This window comes from Gavia stellata, chromosome 10 (genome assembly GCF_030936135.1).
Source record: "Gavia stellata isolate bGavSte3 chromosome 10, bGavSte3.hap2, whole genome shotgun sequence".
In the NCBI taxonomy this organism is placed as follows: domain Eukaryota; kingdom Metazoa; phylum Chordata; class Aves; order Gaviiformes; family Gaviidae; genus Gavia; species Gavia stellata.
The window spans coordinates 24,442,849-24,465,408 of NC_082603.1; the positions used below are offsets into that span (position 1 = coordinate 24,442,849).

The window sequence follows — 22,560 nt, forward strand, 5'->3', positions numbered from 1 at the left end:
GGAAGGTTCATCAGCTCATCTTCTTTCCATAGTGTCTTGCACTCAAAAAGATTCTGTCTGTCAAAATGATACGATGATTGTGTCTTTTACTTATAGAAGCCAGATATGCAAGCACATTTTTCAGTCCCCTGCTGTTACTATGTGTGGGAATTGACTGCCATATAGGTGAAGCCTGCTGTTGTTGTCAATGACGTCTGTTGTTAATGACTTCTCTCTGGCTCAACAGCAGTAACTGAAGGAAAGTAAAAGAGCTGCATCACCAGACCTGCTAAAGGTGTCCTCCCATGCCTTTAAGTGAACTGGTAGTATATGCTGTGAGGCTGATGGTCTGTAATGAAGGGGAGGGTTGATGGGGCACTTATTTTCTCATCCATCTCTTTAATAGAGGTCCTTGCCAATTGGGAAGGGAGGGCACGTTTATGGTTTTGATTCAGGATTTTCCCCCTCAAATGGCATTTGTTGCTTTATGAGCTTATGAGATATTATGAAAAAGCATATTGAGGACTGGAGGCTATTTATTAAGCTATAAGTGATGTATAAAACAAATACCGTTCAAAGATCTGCAACCCTTTGATATTAATTAAAATATAAACAAATGTACACCCTAGCCACTCTGTGTCTTCATTAGTGTCTTGTTTGGAGCAGTCCTGCAATTTTGAAGCAAATCCCATAATTTTTTCTTACTGTATGCTGATTGAAGTGTAGCTCTGCGCTTATTTGGGAGAAACTAAACTGAAAGTTTTATTTCAGGAGTCTAGAAAATGCAACAATATTTCATTGGGGATATAAGAGTCCAAAATAAAACTTGGCCTTTTGGTGAACATTGAGCCATGTATGTATGTGATGAGTACCTCTGGCCCAGGGAATCTGACTAGAGTCCTAGCTAAAATAAAATGCCCTGAATCTCATGTGGTATAGATACAGGGTCTCAGCATTAACTGCTTTGATTTTGTGATCTGCCCTTTTTTGATCTGCCAAATTACTTGCTAATGTTATTTCATTATTACTTCATAATAACCACTATGCTTTACGTGCTTTTCATTTCATGTTCTCATGTCTCCTATTCATTCTTCAGGTATCATGACATACACTTTGTAGAGCTGTTGTATAGGTATAAGACTCAGGTTATTTTGGATCAAAGTGAAAGAAGCCCCAAGGCAAAGGGTCAACGTAGCACGTTGCCAAAGAGCTCCTTTTCCTTGTTTCAGAAATGTATCGGTACATGTATTTTGTGTGCAAGAGTAACAGCAAGAGAAATCAGTCCTCAAATAAGATGATCTCAAACAGATGAAGTTTTTTAATTTTTACAATCCACAATTGAAATTCCATATAGAAGGCAAAGTGGCAAAATCCGTCTCTCAAAGTAGATTTTGTAATTCAGTTACATGAGCCTAGTTGCGGGCAATTTTTTTTAGTAGTCCAAACACTGAGTTTGTATTACTAATTTCTTTTTTTAAATGGATTTAATTCCAGTCCTATGAGGATGACATGCTGTCCCTGATCAAGACATGATGAAGGAATTAACCATGGTGACGTTTTCATATTTGAGATTAAAAGAAGACACACATCTGCCAAATGCAAGCAGAAGGAAAAATCTTGTTACTTTTTCTAAATCCTCTGAAAGCAGCTGGATTTTTAACTTACCCAAGTTGTGAAATTTTAAGATTGTTGTCCACATAACAGTGTAGAGAAGCACAGAAGATCTTAAGAATTCAGGATGTGTGCTAGTCTCATAGGAGAAAAGTCAGAAAAAAAAGCAAGAGTGCATTTTCTTTTTAGTGGAATAAGCCAATTACTTCCCTTTAACTTCACCCTCACGCAGGCACTTGTTTAAAAACTGCAGTTGTTTACAGTTGCTGACTACGAATTGTTTCCCTCCTTTATTCTGGATAAATTTATTATCTTACTGGGTTTTTCCTGCACAAAATCTGAGCAAAATTTGAAGGTCCGCAGTGTCATCTAATTATATCCTTTCTGCTGCTTCCACTAGCTTTTTAAGTACCTCAACCCCGCTGATGCTTTCACTGTAACTAGGAGCATGAGAATCAGGAGCTGGAATAACATGCTTGGACCTGGAAGATGTAGAGGAGATTGGCACCTTTGTGCCGTAACAGTCATGATAGCCCTGGCTGGCTTACCACGGCAGCTTTCTGTGTGATCGGGGTAGCCTTGGATTCCAGGCACAATAATGCAGCTAATGAGATGAAGCTATTTACTAATAAAACACTAAGAAAGTGATATTGTTTGGTTTCGTGCATAGTTCTTGACCCATCTGTTGTAAGCAGCATTCAGGATTGTAAAATGAGAATCAAACATAAGCTGTTGTAATGCCATGCACCATGTTTTGGTAATTTGTCAGGTGCCCTTTGCAGGATGTACTTTCAGTAATACTGCTTCTTCCATTAGGAAATAAGAAACATAATCAAAGAAGCAGCAATATATGCAGCAGTGTAATAAGTACATTGTCATCAAATATGAAGGAGATGCTTATTCATACCCTTCAGTTCTGTACACTTCTTTTGTTACAAAACTGTGTACTTACTAACAGCAGTGTGATTTTTACAAAGCTGGATTTGTTTGGAAAATGTATAGTTCTCTATGGGATGCTTCATGCAGGATGTTTTGCAGTATGATTTATGGAAGAGCAATCTCTGCGAGATCTGTGAATCTTGCAGAAAAAAAATTATATATCTAAAATGATGTTAGCTTGGATAGCTTCATGTGGTAGCAGAATGGTAGACAGACAGCAAGGCTGTGTCCAGCCTTACTGTAAATGTGAGTTACGCCTAATGTAGGCTTATCGTTATGAGCATGCTGGCAATGACAGTGTGTAATGTGTAATCTGAAGAAATTGAACAAATAAAATGTGTCCCTAGATGGATTTAAAATGTAGAGTGCCCATTTCTGGTTTTCTGTAGCCTGCTGGCTCAATATGTGGCTAGAAGAAAGGAGATGAGGAAATGTTGAATGATACAAGATGGCAGCTACAATTGGCTTACGAGAATTGTTTTGCCTCTGGCACTCTGGATCATGAACTTCATCACATCCAAGAAATGTTAACAGCTTGGCCCCTCGGGCTTTAGCAGCTCTGACTGTCTTTGTGGGTTTTGTAATTGACAGCTCCACCATCAGTATGCGGCTCTGATTGGTATTTTGCACGATTCAAATGCATGAGAGTTTCAGCCTACTATTCTTTTGCAGAAACACCACGATGGGCGTCTGAGTGACATTTTAATTTGATAATGAAAGCGCCATTAAATCAGAAAAGAGAAAAATGCCTGTGTTTGTGGCACAAGATACTTTGTGTGACCACTGAGGTCATTTGAGAAAGGCCTGCTGTTGAAATAGTTATGCAAGTTTGCCAGCAATGACTCACTGCGGTGGTGGCTGCAGATAAATTCCAGTTGCTTTCTACTTGGTTTTGAAGATTTTGGTATTAGGGGTTTCTGTATGTTGCTTAAACAATACAAATCCAGCAACACTTAAGTTTGCTTGATAAAGATTAACATTTCCCACATTTCTTCATATCTGAAATGCTGCAACAAGCTATGATCTGTACACCCTGCTGTCCCATTTGATTATGTCAGAAGGGGATGTATTTTAGCACCATTAAAACATTGTTTTGTCAGCAACAGGCCTTTCCTTCCTGTGCCTATTTCTGAAGAGATCCTGACTGGAGTCAGAGCACAAATCATTCAGTGCAAGTCTTCAGGATTCAAACTTCTAGATGCTCACATCTTAGATGCTTTCTCATCTCTCTCATTTAGAGATATGTATTATAATACCACCTATGGAAACCAAACTTGTGGATATGAGTTGTGCTAGACAATGTTACACCTGTATCTAGACAGATGTCTATAGAATACATTTAGAGAAATCTAAACCTTGCTGTAGATAATTGAGAGTGTCAACAGTCACATGTATTGTTCTGCCATCCTATAGATGAGGAATTGTGATAGTAAAATATTACATGTTTTGACCAAAACTATGCAGGAAATCTGTGGCAGAATTAGAATCGGGTCCATGTTCTTAAGCTTTTTCTGGTGCTTTTCATCTGCAAAGGTCTTAAGAAATTAAATACTTACAGTGACTTTTTATTTTCTCCAGTTTATTTCCTCTTCCAGCTGTTGAAGATTTAGATTATTATTCAGCAGAAATAGATTTTGTTCTTTAAGAACTATAGATTTAGAAGGTTTTGTACTGTATGTCGCTAATTGTAAAATTAACTGTCCATCTATTCATCACCCAGCTGGAACTGGCTAGTGATCTCTTGGGAAGTGACCCCAGGACCAGTTCAGCGAGGATAGTTCCTACCAGTTCAGCAAGGATAGTTCCTACCAGTTCAGCATGGAGTTACTGTCATTCAGATATGTAATTTTGCCAGCCGGGGTTCTGTTTGCAGCACTGCTCACAATCCCTCCAGGACCTTGCCTTCAGCTCAGGGGTCCACTCACTTGAAACTCTCTGAATCCATGCTCATTACATTTTGCAGTTGTTTGCTGGTTCAGTGATATTGGTGATGTGCATGTTGGTGATGCCTGGAAAAGAAAGCATGGTGGTGATAATAATGGGATCTTCAAAATTATTTTTGTGGATCTGCCTGCAGATCTGTACTGTCATCCTCATTTGACTCCGACTGTTGACCTGTAGGAAAAACCCTTCTGTTACTTGCCTTGTGCTAACAAAATGGTGTAGCAAATACAATATTATTGATCGACTCTTTGCGGTGGTTAACCCTTGCAACTTCCACTGAATGTTGAGCATGTAACTATAAATGCATTTTTTTGGAAGGAATATTAATAATTCTCATACTGTGACTGACATTAAGGTATCTAATGTTACTTTGAAAGCACAAGTGAGTTAACCCTTGTAATGTTTTTGTGAAATGGATGAATGTAAAAATTTTGCAGGTGGTGAATAGGGACACCTAAAATTAAATGTTTTTTCCAGGTCACTCAGTAGATCTATGGTAAAAGCATGTACTGGACTTAAATATATTTTCTGTAGTTGCTAATCTTGTTACTGTACAAAAACTAAATTAAAAAACCCCAATATTCTAAATGTGGCCCTGAAATCACTATGCAAGCTGAATTAAGACACATCTCAACAGAACAGCAACAATGTCATCTGTTCCAAATACTGAAAGCATGCATCCCTTGATGATAGCCTGTCAGAACTGCTCAGCAGTTTGTTTCAAATGCTTGAAAGGTGTCTCCTAAATAATACTTTTCTATAATTTTAAGTTTGATCATACTTCAGAAAAATAGCCAAATCAAAGTGCTGTTTATGCTTTCTTCCTTTTGAAAGGTTGAAGTCTAAAATGGTATCTTGATATTTTTCTTCCATTAGCTTTACCTTCCTAGGTATGAAAATCTTTCAGCAAAACTAGTGGTTTAGTGGTATTTCAGATGTCTTTAACCCTATCCTTTGTTTCTTGTTCTCCTGTGATGCTATATTGCAACAAATAAATACCTGTCTGCGTTTGTTATTATTCCTCATAGCTGTTTTTCAGAAAAGCTATAAGGAAAAAAATAACTTGGATGATTGCAAAAGCCAGTTCATAGCCAGGGAAGTCCTGACTCTTTACTTATTTTTTCACAGGCCTCCAGAATTGGCATCAAAGTATGCAAATTTCTCTGAGGGAGTGTGCAAGCCTGGTTATGCATCAGCGCTCATGACTGTCATCTTCCCAAAGTAAGTAATTACTTTACTGGGGGTTTTTTCCCCTCTTCCCCTGATGACTTCTCATCCTTCAAGGTGGATGATCTGCAGAGATTGTCTGGAAAAGTGTCATTGTCACTTGATTGGCTCAAGGGGAGACCGGTGCTGAAGTTCTGGGCCATTTGAGCGGTCAGTGGCAATGGCTTAATTGATTTCAGTCTGACTAGGAGCTTGCTCAAAGAGTAGAGTTGTGTGTGTTGAATAATAAAACAAATCATATTGTCAGTGCATGATACAGATGTGTGGTCAAGCTCACTGCTGGTACCAGATGATGCAATCTTTAGGAAGCTTCGGTCGTGAAGTGACATACTAAGTTACCTGGAGTAGTAAAGCGTGGTCTTGTCACTTTTTTTTTTTTTTTACTTGGGAGAACAGGGTAAAGCATCCCTCAGGTGCCTGAAGGCTTTGCAATAGTGTTTTCCAAAGAGTCTAAGACATGTTATAGACAAGTTGTACATCTTACTGTGTTGAGAAGTTATTGTTAGCTAAAGTGTTACTAGTTTCTTCAGAATTTGTTTCTCTCTGAAAGTGTAGAAAGTTGCAGTACTGTTTGATAGCTCTGAAATGAATGTAGTCATAACAGGTCAACCAAAACTTACCTTTAAATTTGGCTTATGACTTTGTCTAATGCACCTTGTGGCTTCTGCATTTCAAGGAGTTTGTAGAATTGCTGGAAGACAGTTCAGAAGATAGATTGGCAAGATCATTATACTGCTGAGGCTCAAGGATCTCAGTTTGGTTCATCAAATGGAAAATTTGACCGAATGGTTATTTGACCTTTGTACAGGCTTCTAATGCATGTGGAAAAGATGCTCTAGTTCAGTGATCTCTTTGGCAAAAAAGGTTGTGGACTTCTTAACACAACTGGTACTTTTAGAAAAGATATGTTTTATTTCTTTTGAGGAGGAAATTTCCATGACTTGCACATATAGAGGTTAGGTTGGGTGACCATGGCCTTCAGGCCAAGCCTGAAACTGGTGGTACCTTCTTTCTTTGTTTTTATTGGCAAGTGTGGTATCTGCAAACTTTAAAAATTAAAAATAAAAATCTGACATTACCTTGTAACTGGCAGATACTACAGCCAGGCCTTAAAAACAAAACACAACACTAAGTGTTGAGACTATGTTCTCCATCGCCAGTGTAAAACAAACAACTATCAGTATTATCTTCTGTGTGAATTTTGGAACTCTGGTTAGAATATAAATAAATAGTGGAACCAAAGGTAGATACCTTATCATCCTCTATTTTAAGAACTTTCTGAGTGCTTTTAAATCTGTGTTTTATGTACATATTAAATGTAAATAGTATAGAAGAGAAATATGAGGTAATTTATCTGTGATAAGATGTCTGAAGCTAAAGCCTTCCTTTCTTTATACAGCTGAAACCTAACTGCGCTTGCCAAAGCATGGCTGTTGTTACCTATTGATTTTGCAGAGATAAATTATATACACTGAAGAAGGAAGACTGTTTAGTACAGTTATTAAGGCCAGAAAAATACCATTAATGGTCCCTTATCCTGATTTGTTTCATGATGCAGGACATGTTTTCTTCCAGTAAATTCATCATAGATCACAAGCTAGTTAGCTTGATTTAAAGATTTCAACTGATGGACAATTTGGTAATAATGTGCTACATTATTCCTATGGATAAAGTCATTATTGCAAAAATATTAATCTTATTTTAATTTTAAATTTATTTAAGACTTTGGCTTCAAGAAGGAGGGGGTTTTGCCTGCTAGAATTAAAAGTGTTTTTTATTCTTTTCCTCCGTAGCTACCCACAGATCACTGTTCAGTCACCTTCTCCTAGTAGCTAACTTCATTGAGCTAATACCATGCAAAGAGGTAGTATCTTGTCTCTAGTCTAACTAGGTGGTTCTTTTCTTGTTCCTACATTGAAAAATCATATTCATAGTTCTAAAGACAGCATTTTGCTGGGGATTTATGTTCAGTTGCTTCTCTAACGTTAACCCTAAACCTTACTAAGGTTGACGTTTTTTTCAGGATGTCCTCTAATTCTTTATTAATTGAATTCGGTGTTGGACATTCATTATTTTACCTAGGATTGGTGTAAGGATGGCTGACCAGTAGTTCTGCAAAGAATTCCATGCTACACTTAAGATTCCTTCTCTTCTGAAACTTCTCTCATACTCCAAGAACTATGCCAAGTTAATATTACCAATTTGGCTTAAAGCCAAATTTGCTTGCCTGTTGATTTAAGTATTTGAGCTGCATGATTTCTTTTATTCTAGCTTTTGCTTCCAGTTGCTCGTATCATTAGGAAAACATCATCTCTGCAGCTGACATTTTTCAGGCTTGGTCTTTGCCATAAAATGTGTGTTTTTACTGGGTTTTATTATTATTTGGATAAAGTTGGTTTGGCTGTTTTCAAGCATGAATAAAATGAATAAATGTTTTCCCATTCTGAAGGTTCCTGACTTTTTAGTGCAATTTTAAATGTAAATAGGCAAAATATGATGGAAATAGTTGAGATAGAATAAATATTTTTCAGAGGATGTAACTCTTCTTGGTAAGTGCTTCATTAATGATAAAAATGTGAGTTCAGACTTTACCAAGCATAAGCAAGTGCTAGATGGATTAAAGAGCAATGCCCTGAGAAATCTGAATATGTGGTTGCTGGTAAGGAAAGACTAAATGGGCTTTTTTAATGAGCTCCTCAGTCGATCAGTTCTCATTCTAGCAATGCTTGATGCCTTCATCAATAATCCTAACTGGAAAAAATCCTAGGTTAAGCATGCAGATGATACACTTATTGGAGAGTACTAAATAAGGATTGGTTACTTTTAGAGAACAATCTGGATTGCCTGATTTAAATGGCCACAGTCCAACAAAATATATGTTAATACATCCAATATGAAGTAAGACATCTGGGAGAAACAAATGCAGATTATACCTTCAAGATAGAAAAACTCTGTCATGGAAACAGGCACAAAGAAAGCTTTGTGTAATCTCAACAAAATATCATAGCTGAAGTGCTATTTCAGGTTCATATGTACACACATAAGTTGAGAAATTTTGTGTGTAGCACTGATTTAAAATTAAAAACCCAACCCCCCAAAAAACTCCACAACCCAAGACTTCTAGAATACTGTGTCCAGTTTTGATGGTGAAAGTCTGAGAAGGGAGGGGAAACAAGAGATTGAAGGCAAGCCACAAAAATGAACAAGGACTGGCTTAAACAGTAAAGTAAACAAGGCTTCTAGAAATAAGTCATCTTTCTGAAGCGGGAGTTGTATCCAAATGAGGAGAATAGGAAAGAGCATTAACTTTGGCAAGTTAAATATAAACCATAATGAGGTAAGCCAAAAAAATGTTGAGGAACAACTTTATAAAGGCATAAAAAAACCATAAAGCTTTTTGTCTAACTGTCAAAAGCAGAAAGCCTGCCAGAGATCCCGATGGGCTGATAGATGATCATAATATTACATGTGAGCTAAGGGAAGGTAAAGCCATAGCAGAGAAGTTATTTGCATTGCTATTCACTGCAGAACAGTTCCCACGTGGAGACTTCCTTTCTGGGGGACAGGCTGGGGGAAGCTGACAGAAGGTTGACGTTTTGGAGCAAATCGGCACAATGAATTGCTAGGAAAAGTTCTCACTTTGTGAACAACTTGGTGGTGAAGTTGCCGAGTTACACACAGTTGTATATAATCGTTGCTTAAATTGGCTTTAGAATGGAAGAATGAAAAGCAGTAAACGTGTCAGGCTTTTCAAGAAGGGCCTGTGGAGCATTTTGGGAAACTGGAAACTAATAGTGGGCCTGGTTTCTGTATTACACACCTCAGTAGAAACTGTAAAAAAAAGAATAGAATTCGTGTTCATTCACAGGAATAAAGGCGATGATAAAGAGGAGTCAAGTTATCTTCTACAGCAGGAAGTCCTGCCCTGTAAACCAGCTCATGCTGTTTGAATGACTGGATGAGCATTTGATAAAGGTGATTTAACTAATACAATATGTCTGTATTTCTTTAAAAAAAAAACACCAAAAAACCCCACAAAAACAAATAAACCAACCAAGCACTTGGTGTTTCAAAGACTTCAGGGAAATTAAACTTGTGTAATCCTGTAATGGTTAGGTAGTGACTAGGTAAAGATTGGAAACTGTATGGAAAAAAATAAGAAGATTGGACAGCACAGGGACGTTACCCCTGCAGTCCTCTGGAGAACCTCTGCTGGGATCTCTGCTGTTCTAAGTGCTCATATACTATCTGGAATGGAGGATGAATGACATATTTTTCCAGGTAGCAAGACCACAGGCTGACTGAGGAACGTCAGAGGGATCTCACAGCACTAAGTGATGGGTCAACAAAATAGCAGGCCAAATTCAATTCCGATAGATGTAAGGTAGTGTTTGTTGAGAAGATTAATCTGACAGCATATACCTAATGATGGACTTAGTTACGCCTTGCAAATCGGGAAGGAGATCTTGGAATTAGTGTGGGTGGTTCCGTGACTTATTGACCAGCGATGGTTAAAAGACTGTGGAATATTAGGAGACAAATGCAGAAAACCCAAGAATATGTTATGCCGCTGTATAAATACCCCTTGCACCTCTATCTTCAATAACACATCTAATTTTCTTCAACTAATGTGGAAACAGATCTAGAAGAATTAGGTATATATAGTGGTAATAAAGAGTAAATAAAAACGTGGAGCTAATTCCATGCTTAGGAAGATTGAATAGATTTAGACTTTCCAGGTTGAGGTGGAGCAAGCAGAGTGCAGAGGGTGTTGATAAGTATGTGTAATATAGTGAATGGCATGGAGAAGATGTTTACGTGATTGCTTCTCTCAGTTCAAGATTTAGAGGTATTCAATGTAAATATTGTGCACCAGGTTTAAAATAAATGAAGGGAAGTGCAATTTCATGCTATTTCCAGTTATATTTTTCTGAGAATGAGTTTCATTGTGGGCAAAAGATTTAAAAAAAAAAAAAAAAAAAAAAAGATTGACAGTTCTATTGACCATAAGGATTTGGAAACAGGCAAGGAAATCTCTAAGTTACAGGAGGCTGGAACCTAAATGGATGTTGAGGGAAGATTGTAGCTTTATATATTCCCTGTTTCTTAGGTTTTTTACTGAAATCTTGGCCAGTGGACACAGACATGGAGTATGAGGCTAAATGGAAATTTGGTCTAATCCATTGTGCCCATGCCCATGTTTTCATTTGGTTTGGTTCTGGATTTTTTAATTATTATGCCTTAAAGGTAGACTGGCATAGCTTCAGAAAAACATGCTGTAATCTGAATCATGACAGTGGCTCCCCACCAAAAGAAATGGATGCATGATCTCAGTACCGCATCTCAGTGTAGGAGCTGGCTAGCTGGGCTGCATCTGCTGCTCCTTGTAACCAAAGGAGTTATCTAATTTTTCACTTTCCAGGACAATACGATTCTGCCTCTTGGAAATATCCCAACATTGGATAATGACTCAAAGTGCCTGAAGTAAGGCTACTGGTTTTGGAATGATACAAAGAAAATGACAAGTGTCTTTGCTAAAATGGCATCAGCAGGTCTTTGTTCAGTGAATTAGACTATTTTTAGTAGGTCTGAGGTCACCTACAAGTCTGGAGCCTAATGTTTTGACCTTTTTGTAGAAGGCACTAACTTGTGTTTGCAGTGGTAACACTGCAGTCCCCTGCATGTCTGGCCTTACTGTGGAAACGGTGCTGCCAGTGTACAGTTCTTTTTCTATGCTCTATTCTTTATTAAATGAGAAGAGAGACCTCTGCCCATGGTTTGCGGCTGACATACCAACCCGGGACAATTCAGCTACTGACAATTTTCCAACCACAAGCTCTTGTAAGCTGGCAGCTAATACTAGAAATTAGAGGAGGTGGTAAATAGAGGGGGAACGTCTGCAGCCTGCAGACTTGTGAATTTGTGGTTGGTAAGAGAATATGCGAAAGACGTAGTTAAAGAAAGATAAAAAGAGTATCTGAAAAGATTTCAGAATAAGAGGGAAAGGGGGGAAGTTCAATATGCAATAAATCTATAGGTGTTGTGACCAAAATAGTGACTTTAACATTTGTGATTCAGATATATAAGACTATTTTTTAGAACCAAGGATATGATCCTAAACATCTCTTTCTAGTGAATTGGTGCTGAGAAATAGTCTTCTGTACATGAATCACAAACAACTTTGTTAGGTCAGTTCAGAAACAAAATCAGATTGGTTTGTTTGATTTTTCTGGTACAAACTTCCTGTCAGTTAGCAATTGCCACTTTCTTCAGGGTTTTTTTGGTTATTTTTCACTGTAGCAGCCCACTCTCCATTCTGAGGAAAACCAGCTCTCCTGTAAACTCCCCTGCATTTGTACTTTCATGCTGAATCGTTTCTTCATAGACAAAGTTCAATGTTTTTTAAGCTTTCGTATCAGTGGAGAATACATGGCACATATTTATGCCAGACATAGAAATTTCAGTGGCTTTCTCTCAAGTCATTCTTCTGTGTTTTTCTGATGTTTAGTTCCCCCTTGATATACTGTAGGTGATAGACTCCTGTGCCTATCTCCACTTCCACCGGCCAGTCACGTATAGCTCGGACAGCTCCAGAAGGCCTTTCTCTAGCGTGTGCAGGGTAGACTCCTGTCTCCTGGAACCAGGGCTTGGCAAAATTGTCTTTGCCGTTGCTGTCTTGCAGGTACAGTTTATGCAGCTTTTATACTTTAGAAAAAAAGCATTCTTACATGCAAAAAAATTTCTTCCATGCATTCTTACATATAAATAGGGGATGGGGACTTCAGATGGAACTGGAGCTTTAGCAAGGGCTTGAATAGGGATGGGGATAATTTCAAAATGTGGTCCCCTTATCCCAAATACTTCCCCATTCATTTCCATATTCCCTTCTAGGAAGCTGTGCCTCTTATAATAAGCACACAAGAGCATCTTTTCATTCCATGCTTTCCTGCTTTCTTACTTAGATATTTACAAAAAATATTTTAAAAAGAGAATTTTTAACTCTCTGCTTAGAACTGACTTTACTCATGTTTGGCTGTGTCGGTGCCTCATGAATTACTGCCCAGCGTGGGCTTGTACTGAAGTGACAGGGCCTGAGCTCAGTCCTTAGAGACTGTCAGCACAGGTGATGGCTGCTTCCTTTGTGATTAACTATTTAAGGAGAGCAGAGGAAGCCAAAGGATGGCAGCTTCACAGGGTTCGTGAGAGTTTACTGAAGAAATAGGCTGGATAATCAGTTTGCCACTGAGGCTTGCTATGGGAATTCGAACCTATTCCCTGACTGTTGTGTAATCCATCTGCTGCATATTTTGCGGTCTCTTCAGGTACAGTGGGTAGTATCCCTTAATTTTTTAAGATATATAAAATTGTGTGTATATATATATGCTGGATTAATTATTGATAGTAGGGTTTTTTTTTTTACCTATATGCATAATGTACATCTCATTTTGAAATACATTGTAGTGGTTCATTTTGTTAATTTGAACTGTCAAAGCAGCTTATGCCCAACGAAAGAGTGGACACTTGTAGAGGCTCCCACTGAAGTCAGGGTCCCTGTGTCCCAGATGCTGCTGTGAGAAAGACTTTTCACTTTCCTTAAAATGAGATTATTCCTGTTCTAGGAATGGGGAGTATCCCAACCCTTGTTCCTCCTTTAAGTCTCTTGTTCTGTGCTTGTGTGTTCAGGAATAGTGTACAATGATGGCGGAGGTTGTTTCACAGCTCAAAGTTACATTTAGTGTCCCAGTAACTGCTGTAATCAAAGCTCTGTAAGGAAATTTGTACATGCCAGTGCCCAAAAGGGTGTTTGGGGGTGCCAGAGCATTGACCCGGAGTCTTCCTCATGACTCCCCTCAGATGCTGTATCTTGCTTATTCTACCTGTCCGCACAGCAAAGACTAAGGAAATAGTTGTTGCATTATTGAGGTTTGAATTGGCAGGGAGAAGTCGATGCAGGTGTATTTTCTCCTGGGAAGTGCTGAGCATCATTAGCTTCTCTCAGTTCCTTGGTTAACTCCGGCTAAAGGGGATCAGGACTTGCAGGATGGGAAAGGAGGGATGAAAGAGGAATTGACGGTGCCCTGGTTGTTTAAGCGGTCAGTGTTTCCAATTTCTCTGAGCTGTGTGCTGTTTGATGCCTGGCTCGTGCCTGGGAAGTCGGAGCAGGCTGCTGCTCATGTTTACCTCCTGGCACATCCTTGCTCCGTGTTTTGTAAAACCCAGGCTAAACAAACGTGCAAGCCAAAACATGCACACTGTAACACTCCTCAAATCACTTCTGGTGTCTGGGCAGCACCTCCCCACCCAGAGCTCCGTGGCTTTTCCAGTAATACATCTTCCAATGCGGTCAGCTGCTGACCCACTGTCACTGCTGGCAAAGGGAGCATTTTGCACTGCTCTACTTTTCTTTCCTTGTGATTTTTGTGAGTTAATGCCTTTTTTTCCCCCCATAGGGTTTGGTTCTGGAGTGAAGATTTTATCACTTTCTCACCTCCGCAGGTAGTGTGTTGGGTATTACATACAATGTGAAGGCACTTACAAAGTGGATCATTTTTAAAAATGCCAATTTTGAGTGACAGAATTGGGTCAGAGTATACAACAGATCCCATTATATGTTCCTTTGATAATTCCTATGGGATTTTTTATTGCCACGTGCTCATTTGGGAGAACTAAATCTCTCATACTTCTGCCTAAAGGTGAAAAGCATGTTATCTCACAAAATATTTTGTCACAGCTCGCTGTGCTTTAGTGAACATACAGCACAGTCTGTTCGGAGACATTTGCTTTTAATGTTCAGATTAGGATTGTTGTTTGAGCTGTTGTTGCTATTTATAACTGGGGCAAATGGATTGCCCTTCAGAACACCCTGACTGCTTCAGTCCCTTCCACCTGCCTTGTTTGCGGGATGAAGATGGGATTAAGAGGCAACATTTGATAACTCACGTTCAGTGTTGCAAACCTCTGGTACTGAAAGGGTGGTAACCAAAGCTCTGTTTAAAGTGTGGTCAAATAACTAATTTCTCTGTGACAGGTTCCCTGCATTCATTTTTTTTTTAGAGAGCAATGATCAGGAACATAATTCGGGAGATGAGCAGGTGAAACTGTGTACACAGAACTTTGCTGCTAGGTCTTAAATTTGTATCACTGATTAACCAGCTGGAGCTTGTACTTAAAAACAAACTTCAATGGCAACAGCTCATTTCTTCACTTCTGGCAGCCTCTGAAGATGTGCATGCTGCTGCACTCAGGTTGAAGTAGATGTGGCATAATGCTACAGTAGATTTAAAAAAAAAAAAGGCTCGGGTTCTGTGTCTGCATCCTCTTTTCTACTGGCACTTAGCTTAAGGAGTTCATGCTGCCACCCCTTGTGCTGCTGCGTTACCTCTGCTAGCATAACTGCCTGTGGACAGTGCAATAAACTGAGTAAGTAAAATAACCCTTATGTCCAAACATGAGTTTTCCCTCCCCCATCCATCTACTCATTTTGTGCAAGATTATTTTTAATCCAGATCAGTTCACTGATCCAGTTTATGGAATTACCAAATCATTATACCAACACTGCCAAGGGTGCAGTTTGGGAATGAAGAGCTAAGGTGATGGGACTGCAAAAACCCCGTAAGCGAGCCTGGGCACCAGGACAACGGTCTGGGGAGCGGTTGGTCAGGAGTTAGGTATCTGGTTTCACCTTCGGTTCATGCAAGTTGTTCTCTCTATCCCACACTGACTTTTTTAATCTTAAGTGTGCACAGTAGTACACGCAGTTCCCATGTGCTGATCATGACAGCAGATTCTACATCAGACCCGTTTTTGGAGCTGAAATCTTTCATGCTTAACCTCTCTCAAGAGTTTTTAAAAAAAAAAAAAGTGAATCCATGTGATGTGCAGGCTTTGTCTCTGAAAAGTTTGTCTTCAGATTCCTTTCTGTGACTTCTGAATTAAGTGAGGCTGATAGATGAAAGCTGGAATATGGGCACATGGACCTTACTGAGCGTGTGCCTTCTGGCTTCGAAAAAGGTGCAGAGCATATGCGCTTTCGCTTCAGTATGAGTACACTGCATCTTATGCCAGAGTCGGAACAGGACAGGGGTTTTTGTTTTGTTTTGCATTTTTTTGTTTTCCAGAATACTACAGTTATTTCTAAGTCGTGAACTTTAACCAAAAAAAAAGGGACAGATTTGCAAATGTACAAAAAAATAACCGTATTTGCATGAGCATGCATGATTGTAATAGAAACAATAAACTTAATCCATGCCACCAAATAAGCATATTTTATTGTGCCTGTGTGTTTGGGCTCTGTTGCTGTGGCCCATCTGCTCTTAAAGCTATACCAATAAAAATGTTTAATGTTCAGGAAAAATCTTGCAGCAAAGATTGCTTGAGCATCTAAATGCATTTGAGTGAATGAAAATATCGGTGAGCATGAAATGAAACGAATGAAAAATATCAGTGAGCATGAAAGTTAAGCTGTGTATGTAATATCACTGTGGATTTCATGCATGTCTTACCTTCTTTTCTTTTTCTCACATTCCCTTAAGAAAGTGGTTTTGGGTATCTCTCTTTTGATTAAAACTCTGACTTCGGCTCTCTGAAGGATCATCTTTATTGGTCCAGCCCATCGTCTCCCTAGAGCCCCAGAAGTTCCCTGGTATCTCTCAGGCTCTGTATGTCACCAGTGATTTCCTCTTGCTGTAGAAAAGCATGCAGCTTTCCTCAGAGTTTTCTGAGTTGTACTCAAGAGTGCATAATTGTTCCTCTGAACTCCCCGCTGGTGGTTTTCATCAAGTTTCCTATCTTTGGGTAGATTTCAAGTAATTTATTTTCTTCTTCTACCTTTCCCTCCTCCTCTCTTACTGTCAGACTTTGTTCTATTACTGAAACATTTCAGGAGTGTCAGTGCATGCAAATGCTGTCACGGAGCCAATGCACATTGGCTAAGAATATAAATGAAAAGGAAGTCTGATAATTTATGCAAGATTATTAGGCAAAATTAGAAACAGTCTGGGGAACCCTCCTACTCTACATTAGGCAAATGAAGGTAAAAACTGGAAAGATTAAAAGTCACTTGAGAATGTTGTTCAGATAATATTGTAGATGCTCTGACTCCACTGCAGCACGAATGATGTAAGTTCCTTTGGCAATTATTTTCTTGGTACCTTTTACTATAATTCTGAGCTAACTATACAGCAAAATAAAATCCATAAATCAGTTGCTAAATACTATAAAAGCAATTCTGTAACTGTTGTAATAGTGTCAGGGATCACAGTAGCTTGGTGAAGTTCCTGTAGTTTCCCAAGGACTCTTGCTCACTGGTTCAACCCAACCCAAATCACTTGTAATGCTGGAGACCAAGGCAAGTGCGTTACCATATACTGCAGTGAAGCTGACTGCAATGGGATGACATATTTCACTAGAATTACCGTATTTTTTAATTCTGCTTCCATTTTGCTAAATTTCTGAAAAAAAGTTGTTTCCTTTTTGTGTAATCTGCCATACCTTTAAGAATGATCACATCTTTTTCTCTCCTGAAGCACTTTGAGTCATTGATTTACTTGCACAGGAACTTTCTATGTGCAAGTCAGGGCTGTAGCTTACTCCAGTGTCCAGCTTGTAAACCAGAAAATCTGTGTCCAGCTCTCTTAAGTGTTTCATTGTGATTTTCCTGAAAATCATTGTATCTGCTATGCTAATTTGTTATTCTTCCAAGTTTAAACAACTGATGTAAGCTTCAGAATTGTGTACATTTCAAATAACATGTCTTGTACTGTTCCTGGAAAAAAAATAATTAAAGTTTTATATGGTTTCCTCTTTCTAAATTGATATTTGTGTCACACCAATTTTAGCATGTTTCTAATCTGTTTATCAGCTGTGCCAGCCTAAGTTCATGTTTACATCAGGGCATACGTAAGAATACATGTAGAATTGCACTGCTGAAAGTGATGTCAGTGTGATAAAGAGATTCCTGAGAAATTAATTAATTTATCTAGGAATGAAACAGATTAAAATATCTGTCACCTTCTGTGAGGTCTCAGAGAGCCTGAAACCAGAAGAATATATAAATATGCCTGTGCACAAAACCACAATACTTTACCTAGTGCCCTCCTAAATAAAAAGGGGTGTGTGCATCTGCTTGTACTTTGGGCCTGCTTCTGTTAAGGAATCTTCGCTGTCTTTAATGGAAGGTGATGCTGTATTAGCCACCTGAGGTGTTCATTTTCGGACTTGGATTTTTTTTTTTTATTACAGAAGGTTTACACTGAGACAGAAGTCTTGCCTGTGGATGAGCTGTCCCAAATATAAACAGTTCCTATGAATGCTTCAGGAAGGGTGGAGTAGTGTTTAATAACCTGAAAATGAAAGGCAGGGGAAAGCTGTTTGGGACACGATGGCTTTCCCTGTCCCTGCAGCCACCATTGGAGTCTGTGATGTGCTGTCCTGGGCTGGCTGGCCCCGAACCTGCAGCATCAGCAAGTCCGTAGGATGGCAGCTGTTGTGGTGGGAGGGTCTCCGGCTCCATCTTGGAAAGAAAGGACCAACTGTGGAATGGTCTCAGGGATGTTCAAAGCCACACCAGATCCTTCATCAGGCAGTGAATTAGGGATAAGCAGCACAGCATATATCTGCTCTGCAAGTTTTGTTTATATTTAAAGAATTTGTTTGCAAATGTGTAACCTGATGGATGGGTCGGTATTTAAAGCTACGGTATCCAGCTCCAGGCAGTCTTAATGCGAGCTGTGGCAAAACAGGCAACTCCTTAGAGCCAGCGGTGGCCGGCTCTTTTTGCTTTTCATTAGTTTCTTAAACAGTGTCTGTGGATTTTGGGCATCTGCAGAAGAAGGTGTTAGTCCCAAGGCTCTGTTTAACAGGTCAGCATTCAGTCCATCCTCTCTGGACTTGTTCTTGCTGCTCTTGGAATGGTTGAGAAAGGATGTCCAGAATTTGAAAGAGGCAAAGTATACTTAAAGGTCCTGGTTTAAGCAAAGAAAACTAAAATAAGAAAGCCACAAACTTTCTCTGGTTTTTTTCCCTTGTTGGGGATTTTAGTCACACATGTACCATTTCTTCTCCTCTGGACAGATCTGATCTCTTGGGTAATAATAACTATTTATGGAACAACAGGATACCAAACAGTTTATAAACGCTAGACTTGTTTACTTCTGCTCTGTGACTGCTCATTTCACATAGGGATTTCCTCATCTGTCAAGGGTAAAGAAACTTGGCTGAGTAGACACATCTGTAAAGAAGTAGTTGGCCTTGCTCTGCCATAGTGTCCTGGCAGAAGATCTGTCCTGCTCAGCCAGCAAAATTTTCCACCTGTGCTCAGTAAGGAAGGTATTTTAGCAGGAAGGAAGTAGTGTCATATTTTCTAAGAGGAAAGGAAGAACTGTTCTGCTTCACTCCTCCCAGGGCTAGCATCTGCACCTCATGGAGGTGTGGGGGAAGGTTTGAAGTTCTGATCTCTGTCTCCTCTTTGAGCAGCAGGTTCTTCATTCTTCGGTACTGCGTTATCAGGATTTGCTATAACTGGGGGACTGTCCAGACAGGAAGTGAGAGGAAATAGGGGTAATAGTTTGGGTGGTTTTCTTTTTTCTCTTCGTATTAATAGGGCTTGATTTCTAGTGTTTTACCATCTCTTGTGGGTTGTTGAACAGAAAACACAGAGGGTAAGCAGCACTTCATCCTGCATAATTAGCTGCCAGACATTGCACCCTCTGAGGAGGAGGGAACAGTGATGACTCCACACTGTCCAGGAGGAACGGGAGAGAAATGCTGTGAAACAAGCCATGTCTGGAGTGCTCTAAGGTACAGAATAATTCATTTAAAAATTCAGAGCTGTGTGAGATTTGCAGTGCTGGCTGTTGCGCATTCTGTCTCCATCTGAACAGTGGATGATGAACTGCTGAGATGTTTTGATAGCTGCCAGTCAAAGGGATGTTTTTGTCAGATTTTTTTTGTAATGATTAATGTCACTCTAAGCAGTTGTTTGTGTTTCTGCATGTTTGTTTTCATTCATTTCCTATTTGTTTCTCTTTCGCAGCAGTGCCCAGCTTACCATAATGAGATTCAGGAAGCTGAAATAGGTCTCAATTAGTGAGGCTACTGTAAATATTTTCACTGACAGAACTGTCTTTATTTGGTTAAATTCTCAAAATATTTGACTGTTGTTTTATGATAAACAGTTAGAAGATCCAGTAATTCAAATAAAGTGATACTAGGAGGGCAGTTTATTCTGAGATAATCTTCTCTTTAGCTAATCTAAAGAAATCGTGCTCTCTGAAGATGCAAGAACCCCAATAAAAGGCAGAGGAGAGGTGAGAAGCATGAGAGGAGATCGAAGAGGAAAAGGTTCCTGGAGACAAAATTATTGATTACTTGATCTTACTTTATTTAACAAAGTTGTCTGGCCTCTCTAGAACTGCACAAGGCATTGTTGCCTGCAGCTGATAAACCAAGTAATGATCAGAGTTGCCTGTATCTGGAGAGTGTGAAGCAGCCATCACTGATGAGACTTTCTGCCTTGGTAGGGGAGATGACCTGTAAGTATCCGAGACACCTGGCCTAAAAGGAACCCTCAATAGCTTGTTCACAGTGACCACTCTGCAGCTGTTATGGGGTAAAAAATTAAGTGGGAAAGTAAGTGTTAAGTACCAGGGCACTTAAGGTTTTTCTAGAGTTGTGGGAATCTCTTGCTTCTGTAAGTTATTTTGTTAGCATGGCAATGACTTTCAGCTGCAACAGAGTTTTCTTCCTAATACCTAAGGCCTGGCATGTTAGCCTGTCTAAAGAGTTAGACAAGCAAGAGTGGAGGTTTCCAAACTTATCTCAGTTTGCAGGTGTTGAAAGGGTTTGTCTGCTACATTTTGTTTAGGTTTGGGGGGTAGATTACAGTGCACCTTCTGCTTGTCAGACGACTAAACAAAATTTAAAAAATAATATTTCTCTAGCAGATCACAGTTTAAATTCTTGATCAGTAGCTTTGAAATAGCTACTGAACAAAAGCATAAAATTAACCAAATGCAAACTTCTGAATATACCTGTCATTGATCTCTTCATTTCATCAGCTGCTATAAGATTTTGGAGGCTTGTCTGGACTGTGGAAGCTAAGTGTCAACTCCACAATACTCTTGACTCCATAATGCTGCTTTTCACAGCAGTCCTAGGGAGAAAGACACTTGTTCCCTATGTCCACCTTCCAGGGTTTGCTCTGTGCCGCAGCTCTGGGCTGGTTTCTCTCTCATGCAAGACGATCACTTCGCTCCCTCTCCCCTGTTTGTCCTCAGACCTCTCCTCTTGGCTCCCATCTGCCTTTCTGTGTGGACGGAGTGCACAGATTGTGTAGGATGTGGCCCTCCTTTACCCCTCTTGGGCTACATCTCTGTTTACTTTTTTATAAATAAATTAGTAACCTTTGTTTATAGCATTTTTAAGTCTTCTACAGCACTTCCTAGATCCTGTATCGGGAAGCGTGTTCAGTGTGCATACATCCTAGTCTTACTGTTTCCTAGCTGTCTGTAGATTCCCCAAAGCACAGTAATGATACAGATGAGAATCTGAGACAGGTCTCTCCTCTCAACTTCTTTTGGGAGTTTTGGATCTCCAGCTCTATCCCATTTTGAAACAGCTGGTTCTAGATAGCACATACCTACCCAAACCTTACATCAAAAACATTTTAAGAGGGCATAAAAAAGCTGAAAGTCACTTCCAGTCTTGACCTCCCTGGAAGTTGAAGATGGTAGGACTAAGTGTGTTAGAATCTGAAGTAACTGAATCGTGGGTATGTGGCTTTCATATTTAAATTTGAGTACAGGCATTTTAGAAGAGTGGTGGTGAAAAGAGCCAGAAGAGGATTATGTTGCGAGGAGTAGATTTAGAGTTACGTTTTATATTTGTTTATTCGCGTGTGCGTTCTATATTTCTACCTTTGTATCTAAAAACCTGACTTTACATCAAGCTTGATCAATTTTCACTTTACAAATTCTCTAGTTTTAGGAAGCAAGCAAGGAGGAACAGGATGGAATGGGCAGATTTGGAGGCAGCAGATAAGGCTAAGAGAGTATGTGCTGGTGGTCCAGATGGTTCTGGCTCTCGGGGATATTTTAAGGGAGCACAGGGGCTAGGGAGGGAGTACTTCTGTGGTTTGCAGTGGGCCAGTGCAAAGCTTTGCCTCCCAGGCTCTGGAAACTCTCTCAGTTCCCTCTGGCAGGTATAAACTGGTGGGCTTCCAGTAAGGGTTGCTCAGGAAAAGACCCCACAGTTCACATCACCCCTGGAGCATGACAGCCACATTTACTCTGCTGACATGAAATGAGCTAATTTGTTTCCCAGCAGACTAATTGCTCTTGGTTTATTATAGAGACTATTTGGTGCCCTGTTCTGAAGACTGTTTGTTCCGGACAGCATGTTTTAGAATATGTTTGTATGTGCTGGCAAATTTTTCAGGTTTTTTTGTTGTCTTTTTTTTTTTTAAAGGTCACCTTGGGTTTAGGAAAGTTTAAAGAACTGCAACAGCTAAATAGATACAAGAAATTCAAACAAATCCTGAAGGTGGTTGAACTGTGGAATTCTTTTCAGCTTTTGAGTCTGAACTTCCTTAAATTTGCCAGATTACTGAACTGACTCATTTACATCTGTATTCTAAGGCCTTCCTGGCTTTATTGCCTACAGCTGCCTTAGAACTTTCCAGGTTTTCTTAAATTACAGTATTTCATTAAAATTATCCTTGTGCTATTGCCTTAGTTTCTTTATACTGTGTCATGTCGTTCTGACCTAAACCTGTTTCTCAAATTCTGGAGCTAAAATAACTACTGCCATTGTGTAGTTCCCTCTGCTTGTGAGATTTGTGTTGCCTTTCCCTTGTCTGTCTAA

General features: G+C 39.5%; 1 protein-coding gene across 8 annotated transcripts in view; it reads left to right on the forward strand.

Moving 5' to 3' along the window:
* The window catches only part of ST3GAL3 (ST3 beta-galactoside alpha-2,3-sialyltransferase 3), a 187,983-nt gene that overhangs the window by 65,344 nt on the left and 100,079 nt on the right, over window positions 1-22,560 (forward strand). For 6 of the 8 annotated variants that reach the window (XM_059821769.1, XM_059821770.1, XM_059821773.1 and 3 more), the window contains one exon: window positions 5,602-5,694. The exons of the other annotated variants lie outside the window; for them this stretch is intronic. In XM_059821769.1, the coding sequence (XP_059677752.1) occupies window positions 5,602-5,694 (93 nt within the window). The remainder of the gene's footprint in view (window positions 1-5,601; window positions 5,695-22,560) is intronic. 8 annotated transcript variants of the gene reach the window in all.